The sequence below is a fragment of the Ceratotherium simum genome, chromosome 38 (genome assembly GCF_057802395.1).
Source record: "Ceratotherium simum simum isolate JZ-2026a chromosome 38, ASM5780239v1, whole genome shotgun sequence".
NCBI lineage: Eukaryota > Metazoa > Chordata > Mammalia > Perissodactyla > Rhinocerotidae > Ceratotherium > Ceratotherium simum.
The window spans coordinates 23,872,172-23,894,592 of NC_141937.1; the positions used below are offsets into that span (position 1 = coordinate 23,872,172).

The 22,421-nt window shown below is 39.9% G+C and overlaps 1 protein-coding gene across 1 annotated transcript; it reads left to right on the forward strand.

Annotated features, from left to right (window-relative positions):
- Nucleotides 1-313: 313 nt before the first annotated feature.
- Nucleotides 314-22,170, forward strand: RAB32 (RAB32, member RAS oncogene family). Its single transcript, XM_004440976.3, has 3 exons — nucleotides 314-589; nucleotides 16,743-17,020; nucleotides 21,415-22,170. Exons 1-3 carry the CDS (start codon nucleotides 346-348, stop codon nucleotides 21,562-21,564), a joined length of 672 nt encoding a protein of 223 aa, XP_004441033.3. The 5' UTR covers nucleotides 314-345; the 3' UTR covers nucleotides 21,565-22,170.
- Nucleotides 22,171-22,421: the final 251 nt, after the last annotated feature.

The window sequence follows — 22,421 nt, forward strand, 5'->3', positions numbered from 1 at the left end:
GCGGCCCGGGCTCCCGGGGGCTCCTGGCCGGGCCCCGGGGCCAGCAGGGGGCGGCCGGGCTGCGCGCCACCCCAGCCCGAGGGGCTGGGGGGAGGAAGCGGCGCGTCCCGGCCGGCCTGCCCGGGTCCTCCCCGGCCCTCCCCCGCCAGGCCGGCCCGGCCTGTCCCCGCCCCGCGCGGGCGGCCGGTTCCGGGTCCTGTGACCGGTCAGGCGGCGCGGAGGGCGGCGGCCGCGGGGAGTCGGGGCGCGCGCGGGGTCCGGGGGCGCGGGGTCCGGGGCGCGGCTGGGGAGGGGCCGGCGCGCGCCCGGGAGCGGCCGGCCGGCTCGAGCGGGGCGGGGGCGCTCATGGCGGGCGGGGGAGCCGGGGACCCCGGCCGCGGGGCGGCCGCCGGGCCCGAGACCCGCGAGCACCTCTTCAAGGTGCTGGTCATCGGCGAGCTCGGCGTGGGCAAGACCAGCATCATCAAGCGCTACGTGCACCAGCTCTTCTCCCAGCACTACCGGGCCACCATCGGGGTGGACTTCGCCCTCAAGGTGCTCCACTGGGACAGCAGGACGCTGGTGCGCCTGCAGCTGTGGGACATCGCGGGTAAGCGGGGGGCCTCGCGGAGCCCGGGGAGGGGGCGTCCCCGCGTGTCCCAGCCGTCGGGAGGGAGCCCGGGGCGCCCCGGCTCCTCTCCGTCCCCTCTCGCCGTGCTGTCTGCTCCGTCTGAACTCGCCTGCCTTGTGTGTGTTTAGAAGAAAGAGACTAAATGAAAGAGGGACATGGCCCGGGACGTGGTCGGGTGGACTCCAGTGGGGTCGGGACAATAGAACGGGCAGTATAGTGGAAGGACCTAAAAGCAGGACCAGAGAAGTAAATGCATAAACAAGCAACCCCGGTTAGATGCCTCTGCTGTCTCCGGAAAGCCCTCATTTTTAAGAGACGGAAAGGAGGCCCTTTGCTCCAGCGCTGGAGGTGAGGAAGCCATGGGGCCTTGTCCTGAAGTTTGCACTCTGAATATGCACAAGCTCATCGTGCACCAGGGAGAGGGAGAGGGAGGAGGCCAGCTCCTCTCGTTTAGCTTTAACATTTCACAGATGAGAACTGAAGTTCAGAGGGTTGGAGAGACTTACCCAAAGCTACACTCCTCGTTAATGACACAACCAGGACTAGAAGAAACCGGGTTCCTTTTCAGAATGTTTTTCCTCACCCACTTTGGATCTGAGACCCCGCTTTGGGGGTGCAACTTCGTTCTTCAAATACTATGCTCTCATTCTAAGTCAGGCCACCCAGGTAGAGATTTGGGAAAGCTTCTCTTGCAACCTCATGCTCCTTCCTCTCTCCCTAAACCAACACCTAGCCCCCCCCCGCCCCCCCCCCGCCCCCTCAAGATATTGTTTTCCCTGGCGTTTGCTTTCTGTTGACAATTTGGAGCATAATACCCCTCTCTGAGTGGGTACATATTCTCCTTGTTCTAATTTATGAAAACTTGAACTCTGCTGATGCAGTGAGTGGAATGTGGGCATTTAAAAAGATAACTTTTGGAAAGTTTAAATATGGAGGTGGTACCAAAAGTTACCGTGTTCAGTTATTATCAGTGTTAAGAAGTTCGGTCTGCAATAGAGCATTTGGGTGCATGTTCAGGGTTGGAGAGACAGACCATCCTTCATCCTACAGATGCATAAACTGAAGGTATAGTTACCAGTTGGTAGCAGAGTGGGATGGCGGGGAGGGACACAGATCTGTCTGCTGGGTAGTGCTCTTTTCATTAACAGCTTATTACATGACAAAGTACGTATTCAAGAATTATAACCTGTATGCTCATTTATTTAAGAACAGACTTCTACCTTGTATGAGAATAAATTTATGTACGTCAGTGCCTCAGAGAAAGGGTATAATCAGCCTTGGGCTCAGCTTTTTTCTTTTTTTTTTTTTTTGGTTACAGAAGACAAAAGTTCGTTTGAAAAGTCATCTTTTGAAGCCAGAGGCTTCTTTCGAAACACTTCCTTCTGTTTCACAGAACGCTTAGAACAGTAGTGTTGCTTCTTGACCAAGTCATGGATCCTGAAGGTTGCTTTACCACGTGCCAGTCATCTCCAGGAATCTTCAGGGTAGCTGTGGGTTTCTATGAAGATGATTTTAAACCCCTGCCTGGGAGAGTTGTTGCTTTTGCCTTAGTCTTCATGTAAAATAATGTGGAATGTAGCTATTAAATTATGATTGTGTCCCCCTGCAGGCAGGTCAATGAGTAAGAATAAGTAGATTTTTATGACACAGTTGTATATTTAAGCTTCAAGGAAAAATGCTTATTTTTGGAGACTTGGGAAGGCAAATCATAACTAAGTTTTCTTCCTGGGTATCACCTCTTCTTTTTTTATGCTTCTTAAACAGACCTGTACAGCCAGGGAGGGGACATATTCAGTCTTTATCAGACTCTATTCCATGTCTGCCTGGATGGGATATCCTTGCACTTTTGCCTAAATCCAAAGGTTCAGCTTTGCTAGGAAGGAAGGCAGAACTTTAAGATCCCCAAAAGGGATTCCTGGATGTTATATACCATTCAGCAAGTACACACCAGCAATTAACAAGATTAGAAGGAAAGTTAGGAGGTACTTGGAAATTATTAGGCTCATTTTATAAATGAAGTTTTTGGACATGAAGTCTTAATATATAAAGAAATTGAGAGACAAAAATAACTTGGCTTTAACTTAAGGTTTTGGGAGCAACAACATTAACTATGTTTGCTTTGAATATTGGGACTTCTAGTGAATCCTAGTTCATACCATTTGAATTAAGTAAGAATGATGTGATGAAGGCAAACTGAAGGCCACTCCAAAAAGTTTTCCCCATGGCTAAACATATTTCCCTTATGTAGTAGCAAACTTGAATCATATTTAATTCTCAAAGGACAGAAATATTCCTTGATTGCAAAACCGTAGGTGGAACCAGCCACTTGACGGGACTAATTGCAGGTGTGGTGTTATTACTAGTTAACTTTGTTGTTGCTTTAGAGATGGGAAGGGTGGTAAAGAAATTATGTCGTGTCTCTATACTTGAAGATCTGCCATACTTTGGCAAGTGTAACAGGCATGAGTTGTCCAAATGTTTTCTGTAAATGTCGACAAGCAGTTTAAGCTAAACTCTTCAAATTTAGAACCATAGTGACTCTTGGGTACAGGCCTTATGAATCCTTTCTTATTGTATCAAATGAATGTAGCTTTAAAATGCAGATGCTGTTTAACACAATTTTTGTGTTAGGCAATTTCTGTCTCTTAATTCATACCTGCTTTGAGACTGCTACTCAAAACATAACTGAAATATACTAAAATATTGAAGTCTTGGGTACAATTTTAAAGATAGTTTAATAAATGCATACTAAAATAAGATGTAGCGAGAGATGTTTCTGATCTTCCTTTTAATGCATATTATAGATGAAGTAATATTTGGCTTACTTCTTGTTATAAGCTTTTTAGCAACTATAGAATTTTCTAGGTAGGTTGAATGGCCGGTTTAGGCTAAATCTTAAAAAAAAGTTTCTCCATTTAGATGTAATCTTCATGAATTCATTGAAGTGATTTGATTTTGGAGGGAGGCAAAATTTTACCTCTGCCCTCTTAGAGTTTTCACCTGGGTCTGAGAAGTAAATTGATGTAAGACAGACTAATAGAAGAAAAGCATGTAAATTTATTTAATATAAGTTTTATGTAACATGAGAGCCCTCATAAGGCAAATGAAGACCCAAAGAAGTGGTCATTTTTTTTTTTTGCCCTTTTTTTGCAATTTTTATAGTAGGTTGAATGAAGAGAAGCAATTGTGGAAAAATAATTAAACTATATGAGGGGACTAAAGGAAGATAAGAGTTATTTTAACGAGGTTTGTTTGTACAGACTTCTCTCAGCTTCAACGCCCCATCTCTGGTGGATAAGAATGTTTCCTTCCTCCCATATACGGAGGACATCTCTCACATGGAAGTTTTATCTCCTGCCTTCTGGAAAAAAAGAGGGGAGAATGCCCTTCTTGGACTCCCTGCTTTTCAAGTGCCTTTAGTTCCAAATAATCCTTATATTAGAGTGACATTTTTAAGGGCGGCATCTTCTGCCACCCTTCACTTTTTAGGATCAAAATTTCTTTATAAAAATCTGAGTGAGTACCACTCCTTTGGACCAAAGGAAAAATCAAGAGTGATCTGCTCTGAAGTTCATGTAAATGTTATTTACCAAAGCATAAAAATGCATGCTTGGAAGACATTATAAATTATATAAACTATACTTAGATTCACTTATTATTTTTTTGATTCCCACCCAAATTAGATTGTCGGTCCTGATTTCCTTGTTCCATCTTGCACATTGCCAATTACTTATATCTAGCAGTCTCTTCTTGTCTTTCATAACTCTCCTGTAACTCTTCATGAGCAAGAATCTGGCATATTACCTCTGATGCTTTCTTGACCTTCAAAGTATCTGTCAGTCAGGGATTATTAATACTCAAGCGTCTTCTAAATATGAAGAAGTGGTGCTTTGAGGAATTAATCTGTGTAGTTATTTGTAGTCTCTGTCTTAAGTGCTGAGTATTGCAATAACTTTCCTAGTTCTTATTGGTGGCCAATTACTTAACTCATTTAAAAGGATTTCTTAAATCTTTATTACATCTGACTTGTACAATCTTGCCATCCTCAGTCTTATTCAGGCTCAACTGGTGTGCTGAATTACAAGCAAAGCCTACTGTCCCATTTTACATCTTTAAGTCTTCCTCAGTTTGAGTCCTGAGACACCTTTGGGTGCCCCAGTCTGGACTGTGCATTCACAATTGCCCAGGCAGGATGGTCAGCAAAACAGCATATTTGTGTTACCGTGCATGGAAATTCCCCTGATAATGTTATGCCTGTTGCCTTTCCTTTTTTGAATCTGTTACCATTTTCCGTTGCCTCAATTAGTGCATGTAAGCTGAAAGATGCTCAGGTTAGCCGTAGAGACAGTGGAGCAGTGACAAGAAATACTAAAACTTGACTTTGCTCCCAGCCATTTGCCTAATCATTTTACTGTTTGAATTGAATTATAGGCTCTTAGAGACCCCATAGTCTAAATACAGAGAGGTGTAGAAACTTGACCAAGAAAACACAGGTAGTCAATGGTGCTGTACAGAGACAGGTGTCATGACTCTGGATATGAAAACAATAAGCTTTTAATAGTATAGTGGATTTTTGGTTCACTGATGTCAAAACAGTAGTGTTAACTCTTGTCTAAATTTTCAGATATTCTGATCATCCCTGTATTAGGGCATTTGACTCCTGTTTTATACCCATTGTAATAATTACCATCTTCTTATCTTATCAATACAGAATTTCCCATTATTATGCTTCTTTTAATTATGAAGCATAGTACTTACAAGGAAGACACTTTTTGATTGGCTCCATCATTTTGTGTGTGTGCATTTTGAAAGACTATTTCCGAACTGTGGACTTTGTTAAGCTGTTTTATTGGTATTGGGTTGCAGAGCACACCCTGGAAAAGCAAGGTTATAATTACAGATGTTTGCCTGGTCTGCTCTGTGATCTCACTAATTAAACCTGTCAACCATGCATTATTCCAGAGATGCAGTGTTGTTTTCAAATATATTTTAGGAGAAATTTTATACATCATGTGTATGTTATCCTGACCTTCCAATTTTCTTAAGCTTTTGATATGGAAATTTCAGTGATTCTTAGTCTCTTTTAAAAGGTACCCAGGACTTTGCTTTTATGCAGGTGTGATGAGGCCAGTCCATTAGGAGATGATTGCCATTGAACAGATAGTTATTCACAGTTCCTAGAAGGAGGAAACCCATGCAGGGTCACATGGGGAAGCACCAGGGTGGGGCGGGAGGCAGAAGGAGCAAGGGGAAGTCGTGGGCTGGAGCCTTTATTGTGGCTTTTGCAGGAAGGAATGGGTGAGACAGGGTAGGCAAACTGAGCAAGCTTGGAATTGGACAGTTTGAAAGATTTCAGTGGGCTCTAGGCTATAGGGGTGGTCCCTGGTTGTCTAGTACCTGACCATGGGGCACTTTAAGTCACCCTAAATCAGGAGAATCACCCTGAATCAGGTCACCCTATATTTAGGAGAATAGTGTCCTGGACTGCAGGAGCCTGATAAGGGGAGGCAGATGAAGGTGTGGACTGGGATTGGTTGGTTTGCTTGTCAAAGATGTGCTGTCAGCAAATTGCTGTCTCCAGGAATTAGTCAACCGTGGGAGAGGCAGTCCCTCCCCTGGTCTGCAAGGCCTCAAGATGTCAAAGTATCCTAAAATAGAGAAAACAAAAAAACATGATTAATACGTTTCCTAAGCACTTATTAAAATAGATTGAGAGATGAGAGAAAATGTTCTTCCAAAGAAGAAAACTTTGAAGGCCTTACATTTGTAGCTGGAGAATAGCACATCCTTAAAATAGTGAGGGTTTCACACTTAATCAACACTTAAGTAATAGAGAGTGGGGTAAGTGACAAGTTTAAGTTGTATTACAGTTGTAGAGATCTTCTCTTGGATGCAAAAAAAACACAGCCATATAAATGTGGGGAGATTTCTGGAGGGTGAGAGAAAAGATCAAGAAAAAGGTGCTTTTAGGCCAGCCCCGTGGCTTGGCCATTAAGTGCGAGCGCTCCGCTGCTGGCGGCCCGGGTTCGGATCCCAGGCGCACACCGACGCACCGCTTCTCCGGCCATGCTGAGGCTGCGTCCCACATACAGCAACTAGAAGGATGTGCAGCTATGACATACAACTATCTACTGGGGCTTTGGGGGAAAAAAATAAATAAATAAAATTATAATAAAAAGAAAAAGGTGCTTTAGAATTCCATTCAATTATGTTTTCAGAAGAGAACATGCTTTAGAATTCCATTCAATTATGTTTTCAGAAGAGTTTTTTGCACTTTTTACAGTTGAGGAGGCTAGGAACATGTAATTTCTTCTCTCTTCTTTTGAGAGAGACGAACCACATAAAAATAAATGGATAGGCGGTGTTTAGTTTAAGGATCTCTGTTGGTCTTTCTAGCTGACAGATGACCTTACATTCTCTTCTTCCCCATTATTTTCACTCACTTCTATCCAGATATTTTCCTTAAGCGTCTTCTACAGTAACTTTTGATTGCTTCTTCAAATGAAGCTAAATATGTCGGAATTTTTTAGTGTGATTTACATTAGATGTATGGAACCTCTTCCATTAGACTCACCTGAGATAGTTAAAATGCGGATTCTTTGGCATCAGCCATATTAGTGGATTTGGCTTCCTCTGATAAACGTCCCCATATGTCATGATTTGACAAGAGAGAAGTTAATTCTCTGACATGGTAAGTCTGTGGTTGGGCAGTGGGAGGCTGGTGAGCAGAGCCATAAAGTCTTCATGGACTAAAGCTGGCATTTCACCCCTCAGCTATTCCTTGGCCATATTCTTGGTCTTTGTGGTCCAGTCAAATGGGCATGTCTTACTGCAAGGGCAGCTAGGAAATCCAGGACTTTTGTTTTTTAATTGGATACATGCTTCCCCAAATAAAATTCTGCAAAGGGATATTGGAGTAGACACCTCACAATCCTCCATACTTCCCAAATCAGAATTCCTAGAGGTAGGACCTGGAAATTTACAATTTACCAGACACCATGGGTGATCTGATTATACTAAAGCAGAGAACCATTGTCCTGTCATTGGCTTCGTTGCAGTCTGCCAGAAGACCCATCCTCTCACTGCACTGCAGGAGTTCTCCACTTAGTGGGACAAGCCTGCTGCCCCCCAGGCTCCCTCACACTCACCTTCCATCACCTCTAAGTCCCTTTTATTTACGTCACCCCCTCCTTGTCTGTGTGGCTATCTCTCCCTTTGAGGGTAGTATATGGAGACACGAGCATTTACAGGACAGAGACAGTACGTTTCTTGCTTCTGTTGAACAGATTGGTTAAGAAAGAAAAAGCCATATCTTAAACTTTTAAAACCATTGTGACTTTGGACACAAATCAAAAAGATATTTTGATTTTTACTCCTTACTTTAAATTGATTAACATCAGCTGTTTTTTTAAGCTACCACAAAAGATGTAAATAGTTGTGTAGACAGACCTTACACAGTGACCTAAATACCACAAAAGCCCAGCTATCTCAAGTTAGCAAAGAGAAAATTCCAGAGTCTGAATTGGCATGTACCTGGGAATAAGTACTTTTGAGGACTACTTAGTCATATCGCTGCTACCATCTCAAAGCAGTTTATTTTCCTTTTAGTTTAGGTATTTGTTAATTTTTCACTATTCAGTTTGTTACTCGTTTGCTTGACAAACAGGTTTAATCTCAATCTTAAAAGATGGTGGTATGAGTAAAAACAATGCTTTGTACATGATTTAAATAACAACTTTGCCTGTCTTTTCCCATAATGCTTATTTTTCCAGGTGGAAATATATTTCCAAATATATTTAGAAATATAGAATCCTAGAGTTGGAAACTTTCGGTCACTGACCCTCTCATAATAATAGTTAACATTAGTTAAAAGCTGTTTTCTAGTCACTGTCATTCATTTTATTTTTATTCTCATTTATACTTACATTAATTTGGAGAAATAGAATTTCTTCCCAGTTTACAGATGAGTAGACTCAGAAAGGTTAAGCGGTTTTCCCAAGATCTATGCAACTATAACTTGCAGAGTTAGGGCATGGATCCAGATAATTCTGACTCCAAAGGTTTAACTGTTATGCTGTTGTCTCCCTTTCATATATGATCAGAAGGAAAACCAGATAAACGAATGGAATTGTGTAAAATCATGTGACTCCTTTTACTTTCTTAGTAGTACAATGTTAAACTGTGAAATTCAGTGCATATCAAATCCAAACTCAGATGTGCTAATTTGATGCATTATTTTTTAAACCTGTTTTATCTGAAGATAATACAGCCATTTGTTTTATGAAAAATTGTGCAAGCTGGTGGGTTAAAAATGGGCAACTAGCAGGACAGTCTGTTTTTAGTTACATTGCTTTATCGGTTAGTATTATGGTAGTTCTTTAATGTAAGAAATGGTTTTACTTCTAGCAATGCCTGTAATTTTAGCATGTTAAAAGGTAACGCTGAGGCAAGTTTATAATGGCTGATAAAGTAGTGGTATAATGAGTCGTTAACTTGATGCCCTAAAAATAGCAAAGCCTATGTGGCTACAAATTGTAGCCTCTTACAAATAAAACCCAAGACCCATTATGACATCACATTATTACCTATATTGAGTTATAAAAATTTTTAATGGATGGATAATTATCCTCTTAGAACAAATGACTGAACTTCAAGTATATTTTGACTGGGTCTTGAACTATCAGCCACCAACCACACAAGCTTGTTAGAAGAGCTTCATCTCTGAAATGCACAATGAAATTTAAGGATTTTGTTTTAAAGGACTTTCCTTGTACTCACTAGAAACTATACATTTTCACCAAATCACCTTGAGTGAGAATATGTAGCTCAGTGATTCAGTGGGTGGGAAGGGCTAAGTGTTTATTTATTTATTTATTTATTATTTTTGTGTGTGTGTGTGAGGAAGATCAGCCCTGAGCTAACATCCATGCTAATCTTCCTCTTTTTGCTGAGGAAGACCGGCTCTGAGCTAACATCTATTGCCAATCCTCCTCCTTTTTTTTTTTTTTTCTCCCCCAAGGCCCCGCTAGATAGTTGTATGTCATAGTTGCACATCCTTCTAGTTGCTGTATGTGGGACGCGGCCTCAGCATGGCCGGAGAGGCGGTGCGTCGGTGCGCGCCCGGGATCCGAACCTGGGCCGCCAGCAGCAGAGCGCATGCACTCAACCACCAAGCCATGGGGCCGGCCCCAGGGCTAAGTGTTGATACTTGGAAAACTAAGCACCAATTGTCCGGTTGCTTTCATTTGTTTTTCATTGGAAAATTTATATTTTGAGTTTCAAACAACATTGAGACATTTAGATGACTTATCAAATGGGGGCATGAACATAAAATATTAAGACAAACATTAAAAAACTAAACAAGACCAGTAATTAATATCATAAGAGAAGGCATCTCTGGCCTGTGTTTCTGATAACAGTTCACAATGCAGTACTTTCCATTTCAAATATGAGGGGAAATACTTTCCTTTTGAAGATTTGCATTAGCTATAAAGAGAGAAGGCAAACTATTTTGTGGTTTTCTTTTCCCTAATTGGAATACATATTCTTGGAAATATATTTTATTATTTGTCTCAATTCCTTTTTAAAGTAATTAGTGTTGAATACTCCCAAATATTAGATAAACATTTAATCTTTTGCCAATGTGTGTGTGCCTTAAGGTTCACCCATTTGGGTATATAAGAAGTCGTGCAGCTTTAAATGTCTTGACTAGCACTGTGTTCTTTTTCTCCTTTCTCATCGCCAAGTTGCAATAAAGGTTCCCTCTTCTAGAGAAGGAAATAACACATCTTCTTAAAGGATAAAACATTTTATAGTCATTTGGAATATGCTGGCAATATGCCCACAGCAATATGGATGAAAAAGTCTGTCTCTAGAATTGGAGTAATTAATGCATTCAGCAGTGGGGCATCTTCCCTTAGCTGCTGTGATAAAGCGCTAGGGGATGCAGAGAAGGGGTTTATCTTTTGTAATAGGGCCGTGCTATCCTTAAGTCACTCCTACACTGACGATACTGCCTGGATCCATTTGAAAACACAGGGACATAAGGAGCAATGTATACTCCAGAAAATAGTGGCTCACAGATCGGACAGCGCGTTAGGTAACAAATCAACCTAGGAAGTTTCAGTAATTTCATCTCCCTGGGACTGTATTTTCTCATCTATAAAATAAAAGAGGTTGACTAGATGATCTGGAGTGTTATCTTCCAGTTATAATATTGTCCATTTAAGTGTTTTGTCGGGAAAGCCTGAGAGTGGTCCCTCCCCCTCCAGTAAGAAATAACCATCGAGCTGGTCAAAGGGGATGGTGTTGCTTAGATTTCTTCCACTTGTCTGAACTGCATCTACTTCTGCAGACCTAGTAAGAGGAAGATTTCCCCGAGTTCTGCTGAATTTCCGTATTGCTGTAAGCTTTAACTGCACACCCACGCATGCATACACACACACACACACATACACACCCCACATGAAACAAAACTAATGCAGCTGTCTTTGTATTTCATAACTGCAGACTTTCTCCTCTGCCCAGTCCATTCCTTTCATGGCACACAACCCGGGAACATTTGGCATGGCAGGAATTTCCTACATTTTATTGATGTATTTGTGGAAAGTAGAATTCCAGAATAATAAAGATTTCTTGGATTGAAATTGGCTACCTCTCTCAGAGAGTATACTTTATATTTCTTGTCTAAAATTTTAATAAAATGTCTAAGATTGTATAGAGTTCAAATGCAATGCTAGTTAAAATGTGCAAGTGTTTCCCATTAGTTTGATTCTTAGCCCTTTTTTAAACCTAAGAAAGGCTGACTCTTGATGTTTTGTGAAAGGGGAAGTAGGAGAATGCATAATTCTCATGGGGATGACTCAGAGCACTGTGGGGAAATTGCATCTAGAAGTTCCACGTGAAGCCATGTAATCCACTGATGGTAGCATGGCTCTGGCCAGGCTGACTGCCCATGGGCTATGTGCACTGCTGCATCCAACCTGAAAGTCACAGTCTGGAAATAAAGGAATAAAGACAGTTTATGAAGATACTATATTTTCATGACGAGTTAGCATTTGAATGGCATTTCTTGATAATGTATCTTTCAAAAAGACTAATTAGATTAGCTTACAAACACCTCAGTGAATAGCATCCTCTTGCCTGATCCCATAATATGCTCTTCATATCTCAGATTACACCTATCACATCAAGGTATCAGTTTGTCTATTTCCTCAAATAGACTTTTAGCTCCTTAGGAGTGGGAATCATATTCATTCTTTCATTATTTTCATGAAAGTACTGTACTTTGTCTAGTACAGTGCCTGGTCCATGGAAGGAACATAAAACATTTTTTAGTAGAGATCAGATCTGGATATAAGAGGTAAAAAGAGATTTGGGAGTTGTATCAGGCAGGAAAGTCTAGGTTGTGTTGGGGTTCCAGCGACATTAAAAATCTCTGTGGTTTAAAATCATTATTCCTCAACTCTTTCTACATGGCCATAGTAGGAGGCAGAGGTTTGGGGGTGATGGGGAGGTATAAGGGCAGTTTTTCCTTGGAGCCACCTGAAGACCCAGGCTAACAGAAGCTCTACCATCTGATGATAGGGTCGTCTCAGAATCAGAGTTCAGGCCTTGCTGCAGGAGAAGAACGCTGGCACCTAAGTGATTCTGCTTGGAAACGACACTTCTATTCACATTTCGTTGGCCAAGACTGGTTTCTTGGCCACTCCTAATTAAGGGGGGCAGAAAAATGTGATCCTGTATGCACTTATAAGTGGAGGAGAATGGAATATTCATGAACATTAGTTTTATTTTCCACTGGAGTTTTTGTTTTACACAATAGTAAACGAATAGCCAAAACTACCCAGAGTGAAAGCATAACAAAGATACAGGATGTAACTCTTACTCTAGTAGCAGAAGTAAATTAAGTTTAACAAGTAGAAGAGCTTACCATATCTATTTATTTAAACCTTTGAAACAACACAGTTAAATCTAGATTTCACCCGTTAGGTATGTGGAGAGCAGCTCTTAATTTTATGTTAAAATTTTTATTTTACATCAGTCCATCTTGTCTTTCTCTACTTCCTAATTAAACTTCATGTATTGTAGAAAATTTTGTTTCTTACTTGTTTTTACCAGGTCAGGAATAGCTCTGAAGCGCTAAGGGGTTACTTCAGAATTTTTTTTAAAAAAGATACAAACTCAGTAAAATAGGAAGTATATTTTACTATTCTTTTGGAAAATAAGCGATTTCCCTAAACGCATGGACTTGGCCTTTTGATGCTGGATCATTTACAGTTGATCCCCATTACTGTCTGGATTCAATGACTGTAGAATCTTTAGAAAATCATTGTCACACTGAAGTTGTAACACATCTAACCTAAAACACAAACTTAAACATCAAAGTGACAGTTGGAAGGGACTTCGATGATCCCCAAAGATCTCAAAGACAATTGGCTTGGTTAGGAAGAGAAAGCTCGTTGCCTGGGGTTACTTGACCATTGAGTGCTTGATATTTTGATTTTCTAGTACAGTTATGCTTTCCTCAAGTTCACTTTCCTCTGCAAACTTTTGACCACTACAAGGTCCAGCACGTGACTAGCTAATGGTTTAAGGCTTTGCCGTGTTTAATTGGCACCATTTTAAAAAGGATACTCAGGCTTTCATTATGCACTACATTTATGGAGCACTTAATAATAATATTAGCTAACATTTATTCAGTGCTTACTATGGACCTGGTGTTTTACACATTTTGAACTTGAAGTACAAGCTACATGCACAGACCTTAAGTGTATGCCTTGGTGAATTTTTATATACCTCTTCCGGTTCAAGCTATAGACTATTCCTGACCCCCTACAACAGAAATCATCAAACTTTTTCTGTAAAGGTCCTGAGAGAAATTATTTTAAGTTGTGGGCCACTTATTCTCTGTTGTGACTCCTCAACTCTGCCATTGTAGAATGAAAACAGACATAGACAATACAGAAATGAATGAGAGTGACTGTATTCCAATAAAACTTGATTTAACTGGATTTGGCCATGAGCTATAGTTTGCTAAACTTCCCTAAAAGACTCCCAGATGGGAATTCTACATTTAACCCTCCCGGTGACCATCAGAGGTAGATAGTATTTTTTTTATAGCTTTATTGCAGTACAGTTGACATACAATAAAATGTACAATTTGATAAGTTTTGACATATGTATACGCTTGTGAAACATCACTACAATCAAGATTGCAAACATTTCCATCACCTCAAAAGTATTTCCTCTTGCCCCTTTGTAATCCGTGCCCCAGCCTTGCCCAAGGTAATCATTGATCTGCTTTCCTTCACTATATCACTATAGTTTTTGTTTTTTAGAATTTGGTGTAAATGGACTCATTGTATTGCCTATTCCCTCTCTGATCTGGCTTCTTGCACTCAGCATAATTATTTTGAGATTCATCTATGTTGTTACTTGTATCCATAGTTTCTTCCGTCTATTGTTGAGTTGTATTCTATTGTGTGGATATACCATAGTTTATGCATTCCTATGTGGATGGACATTTGGGTTGCTACTAGTTTTTGGCTACTTAAAATAAAGCAGGTATAAGCATTTGTGAACATGACTTTGTATGAATATGTGCTTTTCTTTTGTTTGGGCAGATATCTAGGAGTGATATGCGTTGGTTGTATGGTAGACGGATGTTTAAATTTTTAGGAAACTGCCAAATAGTTTCCCAAAGTGGTTGTACTATTTTAAATTCCTATTCTCACCAGCAGTGTAGGAAAGTTCCACTTACTCCACATTCTCACCAGTACTTGGTATAGTCGCAGTTTTTAATTTTAGTCATTCTTGTGGGCCTGAAGGGGCAGCTCACGTGGTTTAAATTTGCATTTCCCCAATGATCAATGATGCTGAGCATCTTTTCCTGGGCTTATTTGTCATCGTATATATTCTTTGATAAAGCGTCCATTCCAGTCTTTTGCTTACGTTTTTAATTGAATTTTTATCTTCTTACTTTGGAGTTTTGAGAGTTCTTTATATGTTCTGCGTACAAGTCCTTTCTCAGATAGAGGATTTGCATTTTTTCCTTCTAGTTTATACCTTTCCTTTTCATTCGCTTAACCGTGTAATTGACACTATTCTGAGTTGCCCTATTGTGTGGTTCTTAGAAAGCACCCTATGATGTTGAGATTGTAGGGAGTTTTGAATCCTCGTCTTGCAACCTAAAGAAAATTAATTGATATTGCTAAACCACAGGGTCCTCCTCGAAAATTCCTTGTCATATACATTTCTGGTTTTCGTATACTTTACCAGAAAGTTTATATGAGTATAAATTCGAATGTGATTTAGTATAATTGGTAGAAAGAAATATTTTTAGGGATTTATGGATGATTCAATAAACAAAGCCACAGTCACTGAAGCTAAAGATCTCTTTCTAACTTACTGAATTTCTATACTTTTACTAGCTTGGCACCCTACCCTCTGTTCTAAATTGCAGGGATGGTCTAAGGGAATACTTTCTTATAACTATGTAATAATCTTGTAATCTGGAATATCTGAATGAGGCTAATTTCCCTAGTTGGCATAGTCATTTCATATTTGATAATTAAAATTCATAAAAATCAAAGTCATCGGTCATGTGTACTTTCTAGTTAAAATTGGAGTCGAAACCACTTCAATGAACCTACGTAGTCTTTTTGCAGAACAGTGATATTGATTTGGAACAGTCGACATAGCCTCTGTGATTATTAAATGTAGGTTTATGGAAAATTGTACAACGTTAAGTTTTTACAATGTCAGTATTGTGATCAAATAAACCATAGAGTTGGCGGATCAGATTTACATTACCAATAAAATGTGAGCGTGATAGTGGGGTTTCATATGTGACCATTTGTTGTGATAAAATTCAGACCTCTGGGCTATCACAATACAGCTTCAGGGAAGCCTATTTGAGGCGTTACAAAACAAATGAACTTGAAGTTTATCCATTTAATCTTGACTGTTGTATTCTTTCATTATTCCATTAAGCAATATCTAAAATTGTATGATGGCACAGTAGAATTCGGAGAAGGAAAAAATATTAATTTGGGCATAGCTTTGCATTTGTTACTATTAATAAAATGTAGATAAAGCATGTGTTTCATCATGTGTTTTAATAGGAAAGTGTCCTATCATCTTGTTTTTATCATTGGTCAGAGAGTTAGAAATCTTAGATTTGCATTGATTGCCAGTCATTTTTCCTTAGCATTCTAGTCACTAGCTTGACAGACTGAAGATACAAGCTGCAGAAGTCAAGGCAGCTGCAAGATAGCTCAGAATGGCTGGCATCATATTTCTGTGGTGTGTGGGAGTCAGAAGACCCACGTTCAAGTCCAGCCTTCTTTAGTCGGTGCTGTGTACTCCTGGCCAGGCGACTCTGCATCTTTTTCTGTCCGTCAGATGAAGATAAGAGTCCTTCCTATGTCAAAGAATAGTATGATAGCAGATAGTAAGAGAATGCTTTGCAACGTCCGATATGGTATGTTAAGCAAATTTTTTCCCCAAAGTATGTAACATGTTAAATTACTTTAAAACTACAGTGATATTTGAAGAATTCTGTGATTGATCCTTCTTTTAATAAGAAGTTGTGCCACTTTTTGTTCTAAAATAGTAGGTTTGCGTGTCTGCCTTCTTAGAGGCGAGCAGTCTTGCATATTGAGTCAAGAGTGGGTATAGGCTAGAGATGTGAAGGAAAGATGAGTTAAAAACTTGAGCTCTTTATCTCGTGTCTAGTCCTAATCTTTTTGACTAGAATTTTACCCACCATACTTATCTGCTTCCTGCAAGCTTCATTTTCTTCTATTCTTGTCTGGTCTCTTAAACCAAGGGGAGTGGACTGGAGAATGGTGGATTCTGTAGCTTTAAGTACTGTCATCTTGTGTTTATGGAGAATGAGTTGTACACGCCAGAACATAAAACTAGTTAATTCTGTGCTTAGACCACATGATCAGCCACTTCTGCTTTGTGGGTCGGGTTCTATGCATATGGCCTTAATCCCACCAGTTTATGTTGCTATGGAATGGGAGATACGTGTTCATAGCATTATTCTCAGGTCAGAGGGGTTATATCGAAATATAGACTCTGTCTGAATTATGACTTTTTAATCTCTTCTTATATTTATTTCTAGGGCAGGAGCGGTTTGGCAACATGACCAGAGTATACTACAAGGAAGCTGTTGGAGCTTTCGTAGTCTTTGATTTATCAAGAGGTTCCACGTTTGAGGCGGTCTTAAAATGGAAGAGTGATCTGGATAGTAAAGTCCATCTTCCGAATGGCAGCCCTATTCCCGCTGTCCTCTTGGCTAATAAATGTGACCAGAAAAAGGATGGTGGCCAGAGTCCTCCCCAGATGGACCAGTTCTGCAAAGAACATGGCTTCAGTGGGTGGTTTGAAACCTCTGCGAAGGTGAGATCTGCTTTGCGTGTGTGTCTGCTCTGCTGTTACCTTGTATATCAGAGCTGTAACTATACAGTATTTAGAGGGATTTATGTCAGTGGTTTTTGGAAGCAGAGCATGGATATGTTATAGCTTCTTTCAGTCAGCAGCAGAAAGGCTTTCAAAATCGGTTAGTGGAGAGTGAATAGAATGGTAGATTTTACGTTAAAAAAAAAACGAGCTTGGGGCTGCCCGGTGGTGTAGTAGTTAAGTTTGTGGGCTCCGCATTGGCGGCCTGGGATTTGTGGGTTCAAATCCCGGGCGCAGACCTACACACCACTCTTCAGGCCATGCTGTGGTGATGTCCCACATACAAAATAGAGGAAGATTGGCACAGATGTTAGCTGAGTGACAATCTTCCTTACCAAAATGAAATAAAATAAAAATCAGCTATGATTTAGAGCAAAGAACAATGACATTGTCTGTGAGTTTGAGTCTTTAAATGAAGCATTTCTCATGCAACTGGAGTTTATGGGGAATGAAGTGTGTTGTCAAGCACAAGTATTTTTGATTCTTATGGAATGCTTAATGAAACATAGACACAGATGTCCCTCGTGAAGACGTAGGTCATGTGTAGGACTAACAAAGGCATTGAAAAGGTCAGAGGGAACGTAATCAGATGATGTTTGAAGAGTTTTATGTTAACTATTTGTGAAAGAATTTGAACAAGATGAAGATATCAACATTTGTGACATGCTTCTTCATGAATAGTAAAGTGAGAATTTTTTTTTTTGTCCATTACAGAAGCTGGATAAAATATTTTTTGAAGAGAAACGAAAGCTTAAGTTGGCTGTTGAAAAATCTTAACAGTCTAGATATACAAGAAGGCAAAAGTGAAAATGACAAGGACAGAATTTTGGGGGAAAAGGGCTTGTTTATGTGCATTGGAAGTTTCCCTTTAGAGATCAAATGACAGACTTATGTAAGAATGATGAAATGGTTGAGAAATTCCGTGGTGACAAACTCAAAACCATAAATTTGGTGTAATCTTAACACAGTTACAGCTTTTAGGATGCCTTCTATGAATTTCTTGTATATATTTTTTAAAAAGTGTGGTTCTTCCAAATCACCTACTTAATACTTTTAGCTATACCAGAAACCCACCCAGAAAGTGGAAGATGATTTGGTGCCACTGATGATCAGAATAATGAAAGCAAAGCTATGAGAGACTGCACAAAAAGATGCTCTGAAAATACTGAGTGATGATGGAATCCTTGGAAAACATAATGTCTGCTAGAGGCAGAAGTGTTTACTCCTGAGCTAAAGGCAATTTGTTTAAATAAATATATCCTAGCATCTTAAAATTTAGTTGTATAAATAAAAGTAGAGGTGGAAGAAAAATGAAGCCCAGAGGTGCTGCATGAGCACATAGCCAGACAAGAGGGAAGAGATCACAGAGGGAAGGCTTCTTACAGAGACTTGTTCCGGAAGCCATGCCCTCTGCCTGCTCTGTGTTTGTTAGGTGATTTGTGTCACTTTCAGCTTTGGTGGAAAAAAATTAGTGGGTTTGTGTAAATATTTATTAGATCATGAAATTTAGTGGAGGAGATGTATGTATTGCAGATAAAATTTCCTCTTTATGTTTTATTTGAATTAATCATTCAGGTAAGAAATCCAAATTTGTCCCCAGATTCTACATGGAATATTTGTAAACGATGGTGTCGTGTGGCCTGTAGCTTGAGACTATGAGTCATCAGCTTCGTTAAATTTATACACAGGGTTACATGTAGAGGTGAGGAAGAAACATTGGTTAAGGGTATAAGTTTCAAGTATGTTCTGTGCTTTCCTGCAAATATATTAGAAACACCATCTGCAGAATTTCTTTAGTAATAAATCAAGATGTTCCAAGAGAATAACAGTAATATAAAATTTAGGTTAAAAATTTTAGTCAAGGGGCCGGCCTGGTGGCGTAGCGGTTAAGTTCGCGTGCTGCGCTTTGGCAGCCCGGCATTTGTAGGTTCAGACCCCGGGTGCGGACCAACGCACTGCTTGTCAAGCCATGCTGTGGTGGTGTCCTGTATAAAGTAAAGGAAGATGGGCACCGTGTTAGCCCAGGGCCAGTCTTCCTCAGCAAAAAGAGGAGGATTGGCAACAGATGTTAGCTCAGGGCTGATCTTCCTCAAAAAAAAATTTTAGTCAAGGCTTAAAGTACTGCCAAAGTGTCACTAAAAACCTATGCTTCTGAGCTGGCCAGTAGCTAACTTCAAATCTGACTTTTGCTTCAATTCTAGCAATCTGAATCCCAAAAGGAACATAGCCAAAACACAGTTTTGAATTCATGAATTTTATCTTTTCACTTTTATGGCAAATAACGGATTTCTAATATGAAAAAGTATGAACTAATTATACTACAATATGGAAATTTTGTCCCTAATCGATTGCTACTAAGTGCAGTTAGAGAACATTATAATTATTTGATATAAAGGGGATCGTGGGGGCTGAATGACATTTGGACATTCAAAGATCAATACTCTAATTAAAGTTGATACTTATCTGGGGAGCAGAGGTGAAAAAGCTTGTGCTGATTCTGGAAAAGATACCTGAATAAATAGCATAGGTCCTGCAGCTTTCTCACTGTCTGAGAAAAGGTAGAACACAGAAGGGAGAAAGCTAGAATGCACCTCATGGTGTTGGGTTGGAATTGGAGAGAGTAATATGAACTTCACGTTTTGTATATATAAATATGTATATTTCTTTGTTTATGTGTATGTGTGTGTGTATATACGTATATATGAGATGACTTAGAAGCAATGACACCACAGAACCAATGAGCGTCCCAAGTCCTCAGAATTTGGTCTTTAGATATTGTTCTCCAGTAAAAACCACTGGAGTTCCGTGGAGAAATGACTGATTCCAGGACTGGTGAGACAAGAAAAGGAAAGATGTGCCTGAGATATTTTGTGGTGCCAGGAACAAGGAAACACTCACAAAGTGGTGGAGACATGTCAAAAAGACACAAGAGCCTACTTAGAGTGGCTCCAAAATCTAAGACCATTTGAGCAACAAAGTAAATAATATTGTAATGGATTTAATCTGTAGAATAAAATAATAACCCATGATATGAATAAACAAATGAATAAATAAGTGGGAGAGAAGTGAAAGCTCTTCCTAACAGTAGAATTCCAACCAATAAATGTAGAAGGAATGATAGAAGTAGAAAGTCACCATTAAACACCACAGTAATAATGGTTTTAGGGAAGAATTACTTGATTCTAAAATTAATGGGAAAAAGTGTGGTGAAAAACAGGATGTTTACATGTTTGTAGTTACTAAGTACAAAGGGAAAAACAGTAACTTTTCAGTAGAGAAGGCTGGCAGTCATGACTTTAAGCAAATATGGCTCCTCATACACTGAGGACACATGACTTAGTTGTATTCCTGCCAAAAATGCATAACTTGAATTTAATGATAAGGAAACATCAAACAGACCCAAACTGAGGGATAGTCTCTGGCCGGTACTCTCCAGGAGTGTCGAGGTCATGAAAGACAAGGAGATTGGAACTGTCCCAGGTTAAAGGAGACATGACCACAAAATACAGCTGCTCTCCTGCATCATAAATAGGACCTTGAGACGATGAAATTTGAATAAGGTGGATAGATAAATGCTGACACAATAATTTTATCTAATTTCCTGATTTTGATAGTTGTACTCTGGTTATCTAAGGTGTTAACGTTTGAGGAATATGAGTGAAGGTATATAGGAAGATTTTTTACTATTTTGCAATGTTTTTGTAAATCTGAAATTATTTAAAAATGAAATGTTAAATACTGATTGTGTGTTTAATGACGACTTAGAAGTCAATCACACAGATGTGACAGCTAGTGATTCCTTAGGCTATCCTTAATGGACGTGATACCAACAACATTGTTCCAGATTCATTTATACATGACAACTAAAAGTCATAATTTGTGAGATGGGAGAGTGACATGATGCATTTATCATATTTTAATGTGGCCTGAGCCCTTTGACATTTCTCTTCACAATATATCCTGAATTTTTGAATTAGATATTCAAGGGCAGGAATTCTTTCATTTTAATACTTTCATTCATGTGAGTGGCAACCCAGAGCAGGGTGAAGATTCCTTTTCAACCATGGAGACAGTTGATTGAACCTGAGTGGCAGAGTTTAAAACAGGAACATCAAGAAGGGTGAATCTGTGTAAAAAGAAGAGGGTTCCATGGCCACATTACTCAATAGCATTGAACTCTTAGTAAGCAAGCACTTTAGTATTGGAGAACATGGAGCTGAGGTACTTATAATGCCCCCTCTGATGGATTTGCCCGGTTCCCATTCATCCTCTTAATGCTTTCTTCTAAGAATTAATCCTAAGAATTGATCGTATTCCTCATTTCTGTGTTACAGGATAACATCAACATCGACGAAGCAGCCCGGTTCCTAGTGGAGCATATTCTTGAGAACCACCAAAGCTTTCCCAGTGAAGAAAATGATGGGAGCAAAATTAAACTGGGTGAAGGGACCCCGCCCGCAGAGAGCAAGTCCCAGTGTTGCTGACATGGCTTCCTGCTTCTCGGGTGCAGAACACAGCCTGACTCGGTTCTCCGGTTTGCAGCAAATTCCTGAGAATGGATTCAAGGTGGCGGTTGTGCCGCTCTGTGAATCTTCCCAGGGCTGCGCTTTCAAATGAATGCTCTGGTTTGTCTTCAGATCAGATCAATCTTTCGCCTTTTAAAAAGTGACAATGGCAGCACGTCTGGGAGCCTATGCTGAAATGGGGTGTCTGGTGAGGTAGTCCTGCTGGTCGCTCCACACCTTAAGGCAGGAACACTTAGGCCTCTGTTGTTGCTTTGTATTCAGGATAATGTACATCCTTTTTAACATCTTTTTAAATGACGGTTCCTCAGGATTTGGTAAGACTTCCAGGTTGTAGTGTTTGGTGGAAACACAGGGGTGGTAATAAAACTTACCTGCAGTCTTACAGTAATTTTTTGAGTCTGTTTTTTTGTCTTTGTGTTCCATCCTCACTTTTGAGAAAGGCTTTGAGATTCTGTTAACCGCAGAAGGCTTGAAATTCCTGTTTAGCAATTTGTTTTTCTGTTCAAAACTATGGTATTTCATGTAAAATTGTTATCCTTAAATATTATAATTTAATTAGTCCTAGCTAGTGTGGCATGTGGTTATTCCTCAAACACGTTAAAATACCCTTCCTAATTCCTCAAGGAGCACTCACACCACACTGGTATTCTGGATCTGGTTGCTACCGGTTGGAAACAATTTAAATGAACATTTCTTCTCTCTCTAGTCCCTTCTCTCTTCTCATTTCTTCTCTCTCTAGAAGAGAAGGGACTTCTCTCTCTTCTTCTTGTGTGTTTATGTCTATAACTGAGGGCCTGATTGATATTACTGTGCAA

What these genes read in the sequence shown, in the direction of transcription:
- RAB32 (XM_004440976.3), top strand. Translation starts at nt 346, where the DNA reads ATGGCGGGCGGGGGAGCCGGGGACCCCGGCCGCGGGGCGGCCGCCGGG. An exon ending in GCAGCTGTGGGACATCGCGG is followed by an intron (nt 590 to 16,742) that starts GTAAGCGGGGGG and finishes ATTTATTTCTAG; the next exon opens with GGCAGGAGCGGTTTGGCAAC. An exon ending in GGTTTGAAACCTCTGCGAAG is followed by an intron (nt 17,021 to 21,414) that starts GTGAGATCTGCT and finishes TCTGTGTTACAG; the next exon opens with GATAACATCAACATCGACGA.